General features: G+C 34.7%; 1 protein-coding gene across 1 annotated transcript in view; it reads right to left on the bottom strand.

Annotated features, from left to right (window-relative positions):
- LOC140155191 (protein ERGIC-53-like) overlaps nt 1-12287 on the bottom strand; it is a 29807-nt gene extending 17520 nt beyond the window's left edge. Inside the window, exons 1-4 of the mRNA XM_072177972.1 lie at nt 12027-12287; nt 5522-5578; nt 3448-3545; nt 2498-2767 (exon numbers count right to left, since the gene is read on the bottom strand). Of these exons, the coding sequence (XP_072034073.1) occupies nt 2498-2767; nt 3448-3545; nt 5522-5578; nt 12027-12195 (594 nt within the window). The 5' untranslated portion in view covers nt 12196-12287. The remainder of the gene's footprint in view (nt 1-2497; nt 2768-3447; nt 3546-5521; nt 5579-12026) is intronic.
- Between the last annotated feature and the right edge of the window lie 7284 nt (nt 12288-19571).

Raw genomic sequence — 19571 nt, forward strand, 5'->3', positions numbered from 1 at the left:
CAGATGTTAGACAGAGTAATACAATTAAGTTGTTGGTGTAATTAAATTGTCACCAAGCAAAACAGACATTGAGAGTAGACAATAGTTGATGGCTCAAATTATTTGCATATAATTTCACAACCAGATATTGAATTCCTTATAATTTATATATGTTCAAATAATTAGTGAATACATACATCGCTTATAAGCTTTGGAATTTTTGAGAAAATTATGATTTTGATGAATTTTCTGGTCAGCAAAGATATAGAGACAAGAAATTCAAAATTCTGATTCTTTAAAAAGAATTTACACAATTTAAATTTTTAATTCTTTTTTTTCTTTTCTTAATTGAATAAACTAGAAATTGAATGTTTCTTAGCGCAAATCTGAGAAATCAGAATATTTCATCACAGTACGTTGTAAGTCATAAAACAGGTGTTTCTTGTTCAGTAAGACATCTCAGTATCCTCCCAATGAGCATTCAATCCATATTCATGACTGTGATTTCACAATGAAGAGGCAACGCATGAAGTAACCAACTGAATATTATTCGCTTCATTTCATTTTTAAAGAAATTGCTTCAACATGTTATACATGTAGTGCAAGAAATGATTTCGGTCATTTTGCAAGAGTTTTTGTGTTCCAATAAATTTATTATTTGTAAACATTTAATATAATTAAAAATTAATTCGCTTTTAAGGAATCGGATAGCAATGTTTGCGAAGTATTTTTGGTGGGACCCGAGAACACATCAGACACACCATTTTGCATTTTAAATACAAGGAATGTCCTTCTGATATCAAATAATTTTTTTATTTTTTATTTTTTAATTCGGGTATAATACAAATTTTATGGAAAATTATAAAAAATTTAAATTTTGTATATTTTTATAAATTAAATTTTTAGGTATTTTGGGGGAAAAAATGTTTATATCATTGAGTGGCAGGCTACTCTTCTTCCGGTGAGCTGATTTTCAGTGAAAATGAATATATTCAAGAATATTATTGCCAATTTACAATTATTAAAAATTAAAACCATGCTGCTGTAATTTATTTACATACACTGAAACTCTTATCATGCTTATGAAATACACAAACTTTAATGTTAGCAAAAATAAGCAATATGGCATATAGGAGTATTAACCATCTTTTGTACACTGCAGATGACAAGTTCAAATTCAAAAATGTACATTTTCATGACCATATATGGCATCAGCATGAAAAATGCATTAAAATGAGTACAAACAAGCCCAGTAATAGTATTGGTGCAGTGGTTCTTGAAACAGCTCTTGCTATTCTGAGAAAATGTCTTGAAACTTGGAACTTTTTACGGTGAAGCCTATGACCAGCAGGCAAAGTATGAAAGTGTAAATGAAGTGTAAATGTATGAGATTTCACAAACAGTGCTTCATTATTCACTGCAAATCCCTTTAGAATTGACTATACACGTCAGCAGTTATAGTGATACTGCTCTGTAACTGAGACTTGAGAGGTATCTGTTTCAATTGTTTCACAGGCTGAGGGTGTGAATCTTATTCCTTTGCGTAAAATGTAATACATTTTTATTTACACATATATGAGAGTTTTTCAAATAACTTAATTATGAATTTTCACTAACATACTTTAAAAAAAATTATGCTGGGAAAAATCCTTAAAAAATTCAAGGCATGACCTGATTCTTTTTAAATGATAAATATGACAAAATAAATAAATGACAAAATGAATGAATGAATAAACAAACAAACAAATTAATTAATATAAATAAATAAATAAATAAATAAATAAATAAATAAATAAATAAATAAATAAATAAATAAATAAATAAATAAATAAATAAATAAATAATAAATAAATAAATAAACAAACAAATAATAAATATATAAATAAATAACACCTTTCTTATGCAATTCTTATCAATCTGAATGGAAAAAAGTAAGAAACAAATTGCACTGTATGTAAAAGCATCCAACACAATTCATGTTACAAATATGACGGTTCTGAATTTTGTCCTGCATTAAGACTGTGTTTAGATAGCAACTAACTATTGCAGTCCCTTGCTTTAGTCATCAACATATTCCAATATGTGTGTTATAACTGTTATTCAATACAAGTAGTATTTGTTTTTCTCATTAAAATGTAAATAACAGTGATTGATCTTTATGAATGGAGCAAGCATGAGAATAAAAATATTCATCACATCTTTGGTATCTAAAAGAGCTATTAATCCAATGAACTCATTTCTTGGTGTCAAATCACTTACCAGTTTTGTACTGCTGCTGCATCCTCATCACTTTGTAAGTTTATATCCCCATATGATCCCAGGTTATTTCAAGTAATGTAGATTGCTAATTGTTCGGAAAATGCCGTTATTTGTTTTAATTGCTGTTTATAACAACCTTTTGCAGAAGCTACAATACTGCATGTGTCACTGTTAATATGTATACCATATATACACCATTTATTATTAATTTAGAATGAAACATGCAACCATACATTCAAAAGAAAGAAAGCCAACTTACTGTAAGTGTATTCTGAAAGTATTCAATCTTAGCTCGCACTGGATATGGTTTGTTTCTGAAGTCTCGTAAGCAGCCACCCAATTGTTGAGTCAGCCCATCATTGTAATGCTCATACTTCTTGGTCCCGTCGTTGGTCATCACCATGATATACGGATTATTACGCTGATTATCATTGTCAAATGAGTCAAAGAAGATACCGAGGCCGTTCCAGTAATCTTTGTTACCGAATACAGGGCCTTCTGTGCCTTTGGGATTTGTATACCAGAATGCCTTTAGAAAGGAAAGAGAAAATACAAACTCAAGTTGGAAACAAAATTGAAACTTCTGATTTTTGAAGATCAAAATTATATGATTGTATGAATGCATTGCTATGTACATCATTTTGAAATCATCATCTCCATGCTATTCATATGTCTCCCCTGTCACACAGCAATCAAACAGGCACATTAACACCCCCATGTACATGTATAAGCACTGTCATACAAGGACATGAAAAACACATAGAATGTTTACTATCCGACATTGGAACATCTTTTGCCCTACTCTAGACATGTTAAGTTTTTACTATCCAAAATATACCGTCAACTGCAGTCAGAAGCTACGTGTATAACATATTTGTATGCCGCTTTAGATCTAAAAATACAGTCCAGGAACCGCTGACGTCCACAGTTGCTGGATGCAGATATATTTCTGGTATTTACAAACATCATCTTTCTCTCTATACTCACATCCATACCCCCCCCCCCACACACACACACCCCTTCTCTCCTATCTCTCTCTCTACAAATCCACTCACTCTTTCTTCTCTCTTTTCTCTCTCTCCGTGCACTCATACCCGAACACCCCCACCCACATACACAAATGTATTCTATCAGTCTCTTTCTCTCTATCCTCTCTTTTTGCCCACCTCTTTCTCTCTTCTCTCTGGTAGAAAAATGTTTATTACTTACCAATCCATCAGCACCTATTCTGCCTCTACCAGTCACTTTAAATATTAGCTCCACTTCCCAATGATCAAAGTCAACAGGATATCTACCCCATATTTCACCTGAAAATAATACAAAAATCATCAAAATCATCAATCATCAGCAGAACAACAGCACCCTCATCTCATCCTCAGCATGGTCATCATCAGCTTTAGCAGCAGCAAACATACAAAAATTCACCCATTCTCTCTCTCCCTCCTCCCTCTTTATTACTACCATCATCACAATTGTCTGCTGCCGTTGCCATCATCATCATTATCAAATTATCATTCTCAATTCATCAGCATCATCTTCATCATCATTGTCATCTTCATCATTATCATCATCACTGTTATCAAGATTGGGTCGATCCTTCATGTAATTATTTTGTGTAATCTAATCCTAACTCTAACCCTAATCCTAACCCTAAACCTAAGCCTAATCCTAACCCTAATCCTAACCCTAAACTAACCCTAACCTTAACCCTAACCCTAAGTTTGTGTAAAATTACATGAAGGAATAACCCAAGATTGTAATTTTGTTTCTGATTAACAAAGTCAAAACAAACATTCATCAATATTCAGAAATGCCACTTGGTGTTGTCAAAATTTCCTGAAAAACATGGAAAAATCCTGAAAATGTACTTTTTCCTATCCTTTTGCACTAGACTGTCCCACAGTCTGGGTTCCATCTGTGGGTAAATAATTAGAGCTAAAACCACCTTCTCCTTCACTCCAAAGATTAAAACAACACACCACTAAGCCCTAATTATAAATGACAACAAAGATATAGTGCTCCTAGAGCACTGTGTGTCGACGAAAACTCAATTAATCTACAGACCAACTTGTTTATTTTTTTATAATAGCTCTCCTAAACCCAGACTGTTCCGCTTTGATAGTAAACTGACTTCCAAACAATTATCAAGCTATGTAACATGACTGTGGCGTCAATTATGATAGCCCCGCCTCATTGTCAATTCAAATATGGTAGGCACATAACATGCATGACCCAGTTCTATTGTCATTTTCACTAGACTATCAATGAAAACCTATTTCAAATATCGCCTTGCTTGCCGAGATCTACATTGATTGGTCAGGCTAAGTAGCCGCTTACACAAACGCCCGCACAAACGGCAAGACAGTGAGACCACGGACGTGATATATAGAAAAACTCGTCTGACCCAGGATCGGTAAAATTGAACTCCCACAAAATGCTGGGAGCTGGAAGGCAACTTGCCTACACATTGGAAGGGTCCATGTATCGGGTTTATTTAATGTTGTATAATCTACATTACCAGTCGTTCTCCATGGACCCGAGGGAGGGTCTATTTTGCACAGGAAGGTAGAGCAAAATTTCCTGAATTTCTAAACTGAAATCAGGAAATTTGAAAAGTGGCATCTCTGCAATATTGGGTGACCAGTATGTATACACAAAGATTAAATGAACAGATGGTTCTGAATGGAAGACGAGCATCATCCTTTTTGAAAAATTGTGGACACAATAGTAGTGCTGTTCAGTTTGGGTATTTTCATGACCCTTTTGCTATTTCTTAGCATTTTAAGCAATATTTCATTTCCTTTTAGATAGTACTAGCAGATGAACTATTTTTACTCTTTACAAAACCCATCATTTACAAATTATTATTTAATCTAGGCATATAAAATGCTATAAATTATGCATTGATAATTTCCCAATTAAAAAATTGCTCCATCTAACTTTATAACCCAGCTGTTCACTTCCCACATCAGGACCATGTAATACTTATTTACATGCATAGATAATGGGACGATTATCACAAATACATAATTAATATGTGCTGTATTATAACCATCGGTTGTTTTTACAACAGCTTTTATGACTATTGATTTTCTTCCATCTGATTTGCCCCTCAAATCAATCAATACAATCAAGATGTGAATTAGACAGACTTTGTTAATTTCATATCAATCTATTTTCAATTAAAGTGAAAATAAAATTCAGCAATAATTTAGATGCTCTAATTCAGAAAACCTAAAAATTCAATTAATAAAATGAAGCTCACATCCTGAATGAAACTTACCTTTTCTACTTCTTAACGATGGTGTTATTCTGACTTGATCATCTCCTGCTAGAGCACCTATAATACACAAACAAACAAACAAACAAATAAAAACACTGATAACATAAGGCCAACAAAAAAGGGTTTGTCTCAAAGCTCGCGCGCATTAAAATTGCGCGATTTGAAAAAAAAAAGAAATGCAGAATTTTTTTTATTTCCAAAAAAATGTTTTTTCCGGAAAAATTTGACGAAAATCATATTTTTTTCTCAAAATACCAAGTCGGAATAAAAAAAAAAAAAAAATCACATTTCCCATTTGTTTTCAAACCACTCGTGAGCTTTGAGGCAAACCTTTTTTTTGTTGCCTAATTTATAACATCAGGAGCTTCTAAATTTGTCTGATTTGGGCATTATCTTAGTATCAGAATCGGTAGAAATTTGCTCCATCAAGTTCTTGTAGCTAGATTTGTTTTTTTAGCAGAAATTTGACATACATACATTGTGTGTACACATAAATGAGATCTGTTCCCACAAAATAAGAGAAAGTTCTTCTATATTTTTGAGTTATGGCCACAATCATAATCTCTGGATTATACATTTTAAAATGATATAACATGCCAGGATTGTTCCTTCGCTTGGTTTTTAAAAGTCAACATGTGACCAGCTCCAACAAAACCCGGAACAAGTCGCCAGGCATGTTTTTGAGTTAAAGGCCTTTTAAAGATGACATTCCCATAAAAAAAATCTAATTTTGGAATTCCTAATTTCATGGTATTTGACCTTGGGACTAAGTGGACTTTCAGATACTTGAAAGTACTTACATGTATTAAAGGGGGTAACCCTATTGGTTTTGGATATGGATTGTCTTTAAAATTACATAATAATATCAAATATCGCCCCCTTTATGCTGCTTTGTGAAAAAACGAGAGCATTTTCAGCGTAAATGTGAATAAATAGCCAAATTTGCAATCCAATACCTTGGTATACGTGAATTGCATTCTGGGCAGGCAAGCAACAACAACAATTCGCGTTCGTATGACGTACAATGCCAGGCCCGTATTGAACGGAAAATATTTGTTGTTTTTTTTCGTACCGTTTCAGAAAAAAAGGAAACAAAATATATTTCCCCTTGCAATATGTACATTTCAAATGAATATAAAAAAATTTGGGTTGAAAATGGAGAGAAAAAGACCTTCCGGTACCGGGTTTTGAACCGGTACCTCTCGGTAAGTACAAAGCGCTAATCAATTGAGCTAAACAGCCCACTACGTGAAGCGTGGAAGTTTTATAATTAAACACGGCGACAGTCTCCTCAGCAGTTAGTGTGGTTCGCTTTTTCACAGAATGTGTATGACGCGAAACCAAAGTAGCTGTTGAGGAGACTGATGATCGCTTCATAATTCCCTGCCCCAGAATTCGGAGTAATTTTAGTATTTACAAACTGGTAACCTGTAAAACCGCTGTGTTTCATGATTTCTCGAAATACATCGACTTGGAGCGTCAAATTTCAGGATAGTAATGAGAAAAATAGTATCTATTATGTGATACCAAAACCTCATCAACAATGAAAAAAATCGGGGATGATGCTGTCGATCGGGTTACGGACCTTTAAAAAGAACTTATTTTGACAGATGAAATATGATAATCCCTATTCAATCCTGTGTAAAGCAGGAAATTATTAGCCCAATTACTCAGAATAGCAATTTCACGAAAATATCAAGGTATCATTTACAAAATTATCCATTGAAAAGTATTGATGCTATACATATAATTTTGGTATCATTTTAAAGCTTATTGTCCCATGCTTACATTTTTATGCAAATTATGAAATGTCAAAATGCGACTTGTTCCTGGTTTTGTCAGAACGGGTCACATACTCAATGAACCAATCTCCATATTTCCTGGCCTAGAACCAGTGATGCCAACGCCGCGCCTTAGGCGCACAATTGGGCTACTTGGCGATCACTTGCCGCTACTCAAAAAAGCATGCCGCTACTTGTCTAAAATTGGGCTACTTTTGACAATCTCAGGCTGCGGCAGTAATTTGATGTATTTTCCTTTCAATTTAGCCGATTTATAAAGGTTTTGAGTTTTGAGAATATGTATCACAATTATGTGGGATCATTTTTGGGCTCCAAGGATACAAGGATGTAGCTGAGGAACTATCTCAATTGGGGCTTGCCAACTTGGGCATGCATGGACAGTGTTGCCAAAACTTTTCAGCGTCAAGGCGCGGCGCATTGACTCGCCAGGCCGCGGTAAATGATTCTCAAGTAGCCCAATTTTTAAGCTTCCAAAAAGCGCCTAATACCGGATATTTGGGCGGATTTACTCAATTTAGAACGCAAAACACCCAATTGGGCGGAAAAGCACTTGACTTTAAAACTTCTGGTACTTACTGGGAAGTTACTGACCGATCACAAAACACATTGTAATTTCAATTTGGAGCTTCAAAGACTCAAAACCTTTATAAATCCTTTATTATAATCCTATAAGAAACTGAAAATTGTATGACCGACTTCACACTGATTTAGCTTGATCACACCACAAATATGGCAATACTGTGTGCATAAACTTTTTGGCATAACATACATGAGTTGACTGGAATGATCATCGATCATTTCACCACAAGATTTTAAGGACCAGACAAAGTTGATAAATTTTTACAAAACTAGCTCTCAGTGCTCAAAATTTGTGTGCAAAATCTGTTTCAACAAAACAATTGATGAAGCCATAAACCGGCTAAAAAACCCAAAATACATATGTCTCAAAGCTGCCACGTACGTTTGAGGACTTGTTTGAGGAGCCGTGAGTTCCAATTATTGGAACTGAAGTGGTAATGGCATCTGGCAGTAAAAAGTTGTCAAAGTCCCCCAACAGTTTTTGCACATAAGACAAGTCAGCCCTACATGTATGTAGTATGTTCTTTCCTTTCCAGGTCTTCTTTTACCATTTATGGGGTGTAGAGAACAGAGAGCAAATGCTAACAATCCAGCATGCATTATTTTGCACAAGGTCCTATGCACATGCTTGATGTCGCATGCATATGATTATATGTAAGGGTTAACACTTTAAAAGGACCTTGCAAAAGATTACAATATCATTGTTGAATTGGGAGATCAAGTTCTACATGAACATTGACAAATTGTACAGTACCGTACCATTGTGATTGATGTATCATGTATTCAACAACTCTTCCTATACCTTTGTACAGGAGCCAACCATTGTTAATCCGTGATGAATCCATACTTTTACTGTAACGTATATGGTCATTTTCACAGTAAAGGGTGTAACTTTTGATTTTAGGGTCAAAATTTCAAACCACTTAAATATGTTTCTGTTTACTGAAATCATGCATAGAAGCAACTTAAATTCCAGTAAAATAATGTTTCAAGGCTTAAACCTTTTGATTTCTAATAAAAAATTGACATTTCCATAACATTTTGGTTAAAATCTAAGAAAAATGTATTTTACATAAGCTCAGAAAATTATGACATGAAAGCTGGAATACATGTGAAATTCCATTCCAAAGTAAGTCAACAGATATAAGTTACATTTTATACCATGTTTTGCTATGTTTGTAATTGCAGTTTTGAAATTTTTTTACATAAAGTGTCATTTACAATGGAAATTTCCCAACCTTAAACATATTTTTTAAGTTTTAATTGGGTTCGCAAAATAATTTGAATGTCTAACTTCATGTACAAATACTACTTGATAAAAGGAACCTCCCAGCCAAGTTTCACAGAAATTGGAGTTATTTTTTAGAATTGGCAATTCAAGCGATTTGTGTTTCGGAGGCTTCAGTTAACAACACAGGTGATCATAAAAGTAAAATATTTGGCTAACTACTGCAAGTTGACATGAAAAAATAGGTAAAAAATATCACAATTACCAATTTTCATGCTTTGCTTCTAAGTATTGAATTTCAGTTGTGACAAAAATTAAATTATCACAGCAAGTCATTTTTTTTTTGTTTCGAGGCTTCATGTTAACAATGGCTAAACATTGCAGAAGTAGTTTTTTTAAAACAACACTGTTGGGATCATCTAAGCTGTTATTTTCTTGTGTGTATTGAATCAATGATTCTATGCGGCAGATATTGTAGATTTATCACACATTAATTTTTTCACCCATTTGTTAAGTATGGTGTTTTTTGCATGTGAAGCCTCCGAAACAGGCTTTTTGGGTATCAGTATATTTTTCAAACATTAATCATAATATCAAAATTTTTTTTAATTTATGACATTCTGCACATACCAAGTAACAATTACAATGCAGATATCAGTATGAAACACTAATTTAAATATGCATAGATGATAATTAATCTTATTGTTGTTTCGGAGGCTTCATTTGTTTCGGAGGCTTCAATTGTTAACGGAAAGTTTGTATTGGGTCCCATTTTCAAACGGTGATATATATCTCCACGATTTAAAAACAAGTGACTTGAGGATCTACTTTGCTACATTTTGATAAATAGATTGGATGAGCTCTTTTATTTATATTTGCCCAAGCTTGCTGAACAGTTTGTTTCGGAGGCTTCAAAAAAGTTAACGGAAAAAGGGCTCTTTGAAGTCAAGATTTTATAAAAATCTTAAAAGCTTGCAAATCAACTAATTTTTGTTACCCATTTCAAGTTAAGATATCAACTGTTATGAATCAAGAAGAAGTGAAGAAATAACCAAGAATTATGAACCAAAGCTATACCCACAAAGTTTGTTAACAATTGTTAACGGAAAATGAAGCCTCCAAACGACAAATATCAAGTCCGGTTCTCAAAAATACAGGGCTGTTCACAATTAAATCTAATGTGGCAGTGTTTACTGAACATATGACCATACTTTCAGGATAAGAAAAATTATCCATGAACTAACTGAAGAAAACACAGGGTTTTACAAAATGTTACTGTTTTTTATAGTTTTTCAAAATGGCAATATTAAGTACATTTAAGCCTGCTAAAACTGAACGCAGTAACTACTAAAGATGACTATGCTACCCAAGGTAGCTGCTAACTAGATGACTTATGTGGCCAAAAATCATGGAATTCTGTGGCTTTATTAGAACACTACGGATCAAAATGTTAAAAATCCAAAGTTACACCCTTTACCGTGAAAATGACCATATGCGAACGCGAGCAAGACTATGCGTTGCGCGAGAGCGCATAAAATTTGTCATGCCTGGAACCTTTGTGCGTATGCAAGCTTACAAGTTGATTCAGTATTTTTAGGTACCGGTAGCGGCTAAACATTGCCGTTTTATTCTGTAGTTTTATTGCTGATATCAACAGAGAACTCATCGAAGTTTTTGCAAGGCTAAGTGGCAATGATTTTAAAACCATAACACTCAAAAATACCACAAAAAACCACAATAAAAAATTAAGCGCATGCATGAATGCCAGGGTCTGCGATGACGCAATCACCCCGAGTGTTAATACTGTTATATGCTCATGGAATTGCTGGCAGCGATAACCCGTGTAGCTATCGGTCTGTGATCGTGTGGTTGGCATGCGGGGGGTCAAAGGTTCGAATCCCGGGGATGCCAAGTGACTTCTTTGTTCATCTTCTCTCCTTTTTCGTATCTTCTTTAACTTCCGATATCAAAAAGCAGGGTTAAGTGTTAGGGTTAACTGACATTCCTCGTAAAATAATCGTGAATTATACGATCTTTAGCTTCTTTTCGTTGTTGAAAGGGATTCAATCATGTTTCGCCGTTGTTGTTCATCACCGATTAACAACGCGCGTCCGGCGGGTCTGCGTGGTTTACCTCGATCGGCCACGCAGATGACGCGGATGCATCATAACATCGTTGTTAATCGGTGATGAACAACGGTGAAACATGATTGAATCCTATTCTGTCGGTCCGTGCCACGTCACTTCCGGTTGATGATACGACTCACGGTCGAGTGAAAACAAGTCCCTGATTCGATTTTTGTTGATGATTTCTGTCATTGGTGTTATATAAATTTCGATCGCAAATAGTCAGTGGAATCAAACAACCGTTCCTAAGTCTTCAGAGTGGAAGAAACTTACTTGATTCACCGTTTATATATTATATACTGCATGACAAACTTAAATTTGTTTCGAAATTGAATGTCACTCCAACAACATCGCTATGTAGCCTCCTTCACAGCCGGTTTCTGTTGTTCATAACAAACCGTGAGCCACATGCAGTTTGGGCCCGAGACTAGAGATAGCCCGGATCAGGCGGATGTTGGACCGACAGAATATTATAATTTAAAGTTGTGCAGGAAGTCTATGAGACTATGACATACTTAATACTATCTACTAACTAATGGGACAGGTATGGTTGCCGGGTGTTTATCCATGTACATTTATTATATGATAGTATTAGTAATAGACTAGTATAACAATAAGCTTAGATTTACATCAATTATCATGTAGCATTGGTACTGAGTGAGAGTGATACACTTATACAGTACATGACTGAGTACACATGTACATTCATTGTACAATACATGAAATTGAATAGTAAACAGCTGTTTCAGTGAACAGTATTTCATACTCACTCCCTGCAAACTGCCAAAATGGAACACTACCATCTTTCTGGATCAGATGAGGTCCTTTAAAACTGTACTTATATTCGAATTTTCTAAGCGGTTTAGTAACATCAGCCCATGCTACAACAAAAAATATCGCAAGACTAGCGAAGAAAGCACACTGACTGAAAGTGGCCATATTGAAGATTTGTAGACTGTGTGTGGTTCCTGTCAGCGCTATGGGATTTCGCTATACACGAAGCGTTGTGTAGAAAAGACCACGGAAACCACCAATTAACGAATTGACTTCTCGACTATTTTACATGCAGTAAAATCATACACAAGTTGTAAAATATTTCGAGTGAAAAACGTGTTTTTACAATAAACTGGGTGGAATTGGGTATCATTTCATATTCTGCTTATATAAATATTAGGTTTTCTTTCCAAAATTGTAATATTATGTAAGCTGTTGCCGATACACGAAAATAGTTTTAAAATCTTTGAGCTGCTTGACACATGTTTTGTTCCCTTGTCTGACACCTGCTGACCTTCCTGCTGTCAGCCAACATGCCAACTTGGCGATTTCTGATTGGTCCAAAGTCTGCAAGCTTCCCTTGGATATTTTTGTCCCGGGATTTTTGTCTCAGACACTCAGGCAAATTTATTACATAACATTCTCCAGGAACATTATATTCCCGGGATTTTATAATCAGGTAGATATTTTCAATTTGCACTGATCCTTATTTGAAGTAGGCCTATAAATAATATTTTATAGCTCGACAAAGTGAGGACACACCTAGGACACCCCCCTTGCAATCATCTGATGCATGCTGGTTTAGGGGATTTCCCCACGGGATACCCCAGTGTGTAATTTGCCCGGTAATGTGTACTAAAATTGAATGGGGTAGGGGACGTGCCCGAGGAATGTGGGGGTGCATTTTGGCTACCTGAAGCGGGACCTGAAGCTACCTGAAGTGTGTGTGTGTTGGGTGTGGGGGTGGAGTTTAATTTTTCTTAATTTCATCTGTGTCCTGAAATCTATCCAGCAAACAAAACCTGTTTTAAACGGGTTATAGGCCTATTTGGGTTTTGGTTTTGGTAAAACGTTTTAATAACATTAAATGCCGGGTTATATAAAGGTCATGAAAACGTTATGTATGAAAAATGTCAAAATGTTATTGTAAAATATATTTTACAAACATTTTTGCCAAATATTTTGTCAACATTAAATAACATTGTTAGAATATTTTGAATGTTCAAAAAATGTTTTTGAATATTTATACCTTTTATATATCCTTTATATAAATAACCCTACAAAAGGCTACATTCTATTACCCCCCCCCCCCTATTACCCACACACACACCCACACACACACAAAAGTGGCATATTTGAGTGGTGTGGAGGTATCATATTAACTACTGCATTGCAGTGTGATCGGTTGGTAAAATAAGTGGCATACCATTGGCAAGCTTTAAGGACTTTTTAACTTTAAAAGCAAGTTTAATAATTATGTAAATTTATGCAAATTAGCTCATGAATAATTAATGAGCTCATAGCCAAATATGATGAAAAAAATATTTTGATTTACATTTCTGAAGTGTATGAGTACATCAATGCAGCTTTAAATACATTGCCGTGTTTCTACATAATATAATAAAAAGAAATCAGAGTTACTTTGGATTATATTTTGTGATGTGCCCTGAGTAATCTAATTTAATTATTTAGCTTTGTTTACAAGCTGAAAGTATTTCATGAGATGGGAAACCCCCTTGCTTGCACTTCCAAGAGTTGGTGTGTAAAGTCATTTTGGGACCCCCCCCAAAAAAAAAAAAAATACTGTAAAAAGTCAGATCTATGTTTGGAACTTGGAAATCCCCAGCTGAACCATTAGGAAGTGATGTAATGTGAAAGGTTAATGTGTATAATTAATCTTGGGAAATCCCAAGATTGCATCATCTGTTGTGAAGATGTGAATGAAGTAATGGTTTGTTAAAGGAAATCTGTACCATAAACTAATCAATGGCTATATAGTTGCAGTAATAATAAAAACGACAAACAGTAAAAGTCCCACGCTTATATACGTCCAAATAAAGGGAGAAATTCTTAATTCCTTACGACAATTAGCCGTCAGTTTGCAATCCATGGTGGCTGCCATATTGATACCCGATGTATTTTTATTACGCTGTAACGGTACCCGATTTTGAAACCAGCGAAACCGTGCCACAAGCCTCGTCCCTCGTGAACTTTGGTGACACGAAGCGAATACTACCAAAGTTCAGATTCAACATTCATTCAAAAGAAAACGCGACCATTTTTACCCATAAAACTACAGACGAACATAAAAAATGTATTTTAAGTAATATTTATGATCAACAATGTCTTTTGAGAACGAAAAGTGTAAAACAGCACTAAAAACAAAATTCGCTGTGGGGGTCGCGAATGCCATAAAGCAACACACGCTCGCCGAAGGTAGCCGAGGGTCTGTGTGAAAGGTTACACTACCGCTTATGTGAAAGGATTCGCAAGCAGCTATCATGGCGGCTTCCATGAATCGCAGAAACGAAGGATTAAAAGTGCTTTTTCTTTGTTAGGAATATTCCGAAATTCATATAGACCGTCTGGTATGTTTAATTTAGGGGTATATAACTATATTAGCCATTGATTAGTTTATGGTACAGATTTCCTTTAATAGATGATGGGTTTTTGCATGAGTACTGATATAAAATGTGAGAGCTTACTGGACATAATGCAACAAAAATTTTGGTTGCAAGACTTCCACAAACACTCCAAAAACAAATGATGAAAAAGTAAGTAGTTTGGGATGGTTACTTTCGGCAAATCGGTGGGACCCACATGGCTGGTCCCAAGACCAAGGGAGTCCCAAATTTGGGAGAATAAACTAAATAAAAGAAAAAGTAAAATGGTTTGGAATGAGATCTACTAGGTTCATGCTTGAGGTGGGTGGGGCATTAGCATCAATCCATCTTGAATGGTCAAAGTGGTTAAAAAGAACATAAAATTGGTCATTCTGTTAAAAGATTGGGGGTCATGTCCATGCATGTCCCCCAGGATTGACACCATGGGTGCGAGTATAAGAAGTGGATCTGGATAGCCAGGGGGAAATACATTTTAGCCATTACAAAAACGAACACTATATTGTTTTATATAAATTTCTTTTAATGGAATGTACATGAACATAAATTTACAGAAATAATTAGACAGACTTCATTAAGAATGTGTTTTAGAAGTTGTTGATGTTGATCATCACTACTATAACCAGCAAATGTTTTTCAAACTAGAATTGATAGTATAGTATACCTTTAGTTGAGTTGCAGGTGTTTATTCAAATAATATACATGGCTCAAAATAAGCTAAGGTGTCATAAAAGTGTAACACACAATTATTTTTCCAGCTCTTTTCTTTTGGTCTCCAACCAGGTTTAAATTATAGTATGCACATATATCGTTCATAATACACTAAAAGAAAGATAAGTTATAGACCATTTACTTCACAAATTTAATTTTCTAGCCCTTGCGTGACGTTATATTTGACAGACACAATTTTGATGATTTTCTGCAATCAAATAAAAATTTATAAAGTATTACATAAGGTATTTTGTGGTTATTTAGGTGTAGGACCTACAGCAACTGATTGTGGAAAAAATGTGTCCAAATATTACAATAAGGAGGATAAATTGTTATAAATAAAATATGTGTGTCTGTCAAGCCATAACATACATAAGATGTCTGTCAAATGTAACATACAGAATAATAATTTGGCAAAAACAGTAGTTCAAGATGGGAAATTGAATAAAGATCACATGCAGTTTATAAATCACATGTTTTAAAGGGGGGTAACCCTATTGGTTTTGGATATGGATTGTCTTTAAAATTACATAATAATATCAAATATCGCCCCCTTTATGCTGCTTTGTGAAAAAACGAGAGCATTTTCGGCGTAAATGTGAATAAATAGCCAAATTTGCAATCCAATACCTTGGTATACGTGAATTGCATTCTGGGTAGGCAAGCAACAACAACCATTTCCGTTCAGATGATTTAATTTAATGCTGACATGCTGTACAATCAATGCCCGGCCCGTATTGAGCGAAAAATATTTGTTTTTTTCGTGCGTTTCAGAAAAAAAGGAAACAAAATATATTTCCCTTGCAATATGTACATTTCAAATGAATATAAAAAAGTTTGGGTTAAAAATGGAGAGGAAAAAACAACATTCCGACACGGATTTTGAACCGTTACCTCTTAGGTAGAAACATGAAGCGCTAACCGACTGAGCTAATCGCCCGCTGCCTCCATCGTGGAAATTTTATAATTAAATACGGCACACCGTCTAGACGCGTCTCCTCAGCAGTTAGTGTGGTTCGCTTTTTCACAGAATGTGTATGACGCGAAACCAAAGTAGCTGTTGAGGCGACTGATATTACTGAAGCTATTTCGTTCATAATTCCCGCCCAGAAATCAAAGTATTTACCATTGTTTACAAACTGGTATACCTGTAAAAGCCGCTGTGTTTCATGATTTCTCCGAAATACATCGACTTGGAGCGTCAAATTTCAGGATAGTAATGAGAAAAATAGTATCTATTATGTGATACCAAAACCTCATCAACAATGAAAAAATCGGGGATGATGCTGTCGATCGGTTACGGACCTTTAAAACACTTTTATAAACTCTAAACTATCATCATAATGTGAACATCAAGTGATTTTTAATTTGCGTACAAATGTTTGACAGACAACACTTAACAATGGATTGTGTCATCAAAAAAGCTTCTCCTCACAAAGTGATAGTGCCACAAAGCTAGGTGGAGCTAAATGCTATGTCATGTAGCATAATTAGCTGTATCACCCTAGTTTAGCAGGAATTACAGCACCGTCTTGCGTATGTTACTATTTGACAGACATTTCAAGAAAAATTTTAAAATTGTTATATGTTCAAAAAAGATGGCAGCCACTTACAAATTGATTATAATATGGAGAAATGAAGTTATTTACAATAGATTTACCCTTTAGTTTATGCTTCAAGTCTTTGTTTATAAAAAACTGAGGGACTTCAAAATCAATCAAAAGTTTGACAGACAATAGTAACATACGCAAGGCAAACTTTTAAATCCTTTTTTGATCTGTTAACTTATAATTCATAATGCCTCTTTCTGTTTTTTTGATTGGTTTACTGCAACATTTTGGGAAACAGGTCACATGAATTTCTATAAGGATCCATAAAAAAAATTAAAAGCTGTTGAAAAAAGGCATCTCTTGGCATGTTACAAATAAAAGTGTAAAAATAGGCATTTTTACAGCTATTTTTTATTTTTTTTATTATTTAGAGTGAAAGGATTTTACTTAAATTGTGTATGCTATGTCTTTACTACCTAAACTTGCCACTAAACTAGCAAATATTCCATTTCTATAATTATTATTTTTTAAAAAGATGTCAAAATATATGGCTATAATATGACACCTTAGCATATTTTGAGCCACATGGAAAACAGGGACACTTATAAATGTGTAATGCTAAAAGAACTCCACCGTATGGTCGCATACTAAACACATAGAGAAGTCAATTATAATCAAAAATAATTAATTGCAAATTGACTACACATACTTGATTTGCATTGGGCTTGTCTTGAAATCTATACATACCCTATTTGTAGATTTCAAATGGAGTCACCCATTCAGGTAGCCTCATTTGAAATTCACACTCCATGTGTGGAAGATTAAGGTCATGTCTTCCACAGGGGTGTAAGAATTTTAACTGGAACAGCCATTACTCTCTCTAAATGTGTTTCACAAAATCATACAGAACCAACACTCATCAAGGTTTTCATCCTTCAAGTCTCATCGTTGAGCTTATTGTTATTTGAAGTTTTTTGAACTAAGATTTGTCCATCCTCCCCACCCAAAGCCATGTTGTAACATTTCCATAAAAATAGATTAGTATTTCTTTTCCATAAAATGTTAGCTTTTACATCTGGTCCATCTGGTTACCAAGTTATGAGCAATTTATCAATGGCTGAAAACAATATAAAGCAAAAGAATTTGAACACTGTTTTTGCCAATATCTCAAAAACAATATTAGCGACATCCGACTCATTCCCCTTGATCAAGTCACATATTCTTCAGTGCATTCAAGTAAACAAAAGAATGCTGCCGACTGCCGTTAAAAAGTAACTTAATCAATTATATTAGTTATTACATAATAAATCAAATGAATAAATTTATATTTCATCAGCTGTTATATTATATAGTACACTGTAGGGTATATACAAATTAAAGTATAAATGGTTACACTAATATAATTATCTGAATGAAAGATATATGTACAATAATGGCAAATACATAACATTTCTTTAAAAGTAACTCTCATGCATCAATGTTATCAGTCGCTGATCGATGACACTGATGATGACCACAAAGGCTAATCCAATTGAAATCTATACACCCCCTATGGAAGATATGACCTTAATATCCCACACTGGGGGTGTGGAGTCCAAATGGAGTCACCCATTATTCTGATAACCCAATTTGAAAATCAGACTCCCTGTGTGGAAGATTTAGGTCATGTCTTCCATAATCGGTGTACGGATTTCAACTGGACTAGCATAATAGACCTTGAAATGACCATGAAAAAACTTGGCTTTTATATCTGATCACTTTCATCAAGCTTCATCAAAATCCAAAAATCTTAAGTTATTTGACCTCAGATAATCCCTAATGACCTTAAAATGACCTTCAAATTTTGTCAAATATAATTATTGATATTATTTACTCTCACCAAATTTCATCACAATAGGATAAATAATTTAAAAAGTATAAACTTATACATGACTTTCAAATTGTGTGATACATATTAAACTTAACTTACACCAAGTTTCATCATATACGAGGGGGTATCCAAAAGTTTTTGACATCACCTAGAAGGAAAAGACCTATATTGATGAAATTTTGTCAGTGTAATCACTGGTCCTTATGTACATTATGGTCCAAAAATGGTTTCATTACTATGTTTCCTTTCTTTACAGGTGGCGCTAGATGGGCAGTAGGCGCATAACCTACAAGATGGTGAAAATTGAGGCAAGCAGCATGATTCAGTTCCTGCTTTGAAGGGTTAGGCCTACAATGCTCAGAAAATCTATGATGAAATGAAAGCTATCTACGGTGAAGATTGCCCATCATATGGCACTGTTGCTTTTTGAGAAAGGAATTTCCAAACTGGCCACACGACCCTCACAGATAAGCCAAGAAGTGGACGTCCATCACTTACGGATAATTTGGCCACAGTGAAAAAAATCAAGAAAGTGGAGATCTTATCATGAAAAGGTTATGCGCCTACTGCCCATCTAGCGCCACCTGTAAAGAAAGTAAACATACTAATGAGACCATTTTTGGACCATAATGTACATAAGGACCAGTGATTACACTGGCAAAATTTCATCAATATAGCTCTTTTCCTTATGGGTTATGTCAAAAACTTTTGGATACCCCCTCGTACACATAAGGTCTACACCATACCTCCCTTCCAGTGGCGTAGATTTCTTTTTGACATGGGGGGGGG

Source organism: Amphiura filiformis, chromosome 1, assembly GCF_039555335.1.
Source record: "Amphiura filiformis chromosome 1, Afil_fr2py, whole genome shotgun sequence".
Taxonomy (NCBI): Eukaryota; Metazoa; Echinodermata; class Ophiuroidea; order Amphilepidida; family Amphiuridae; genus Amphiura; species Amphiura filiformis.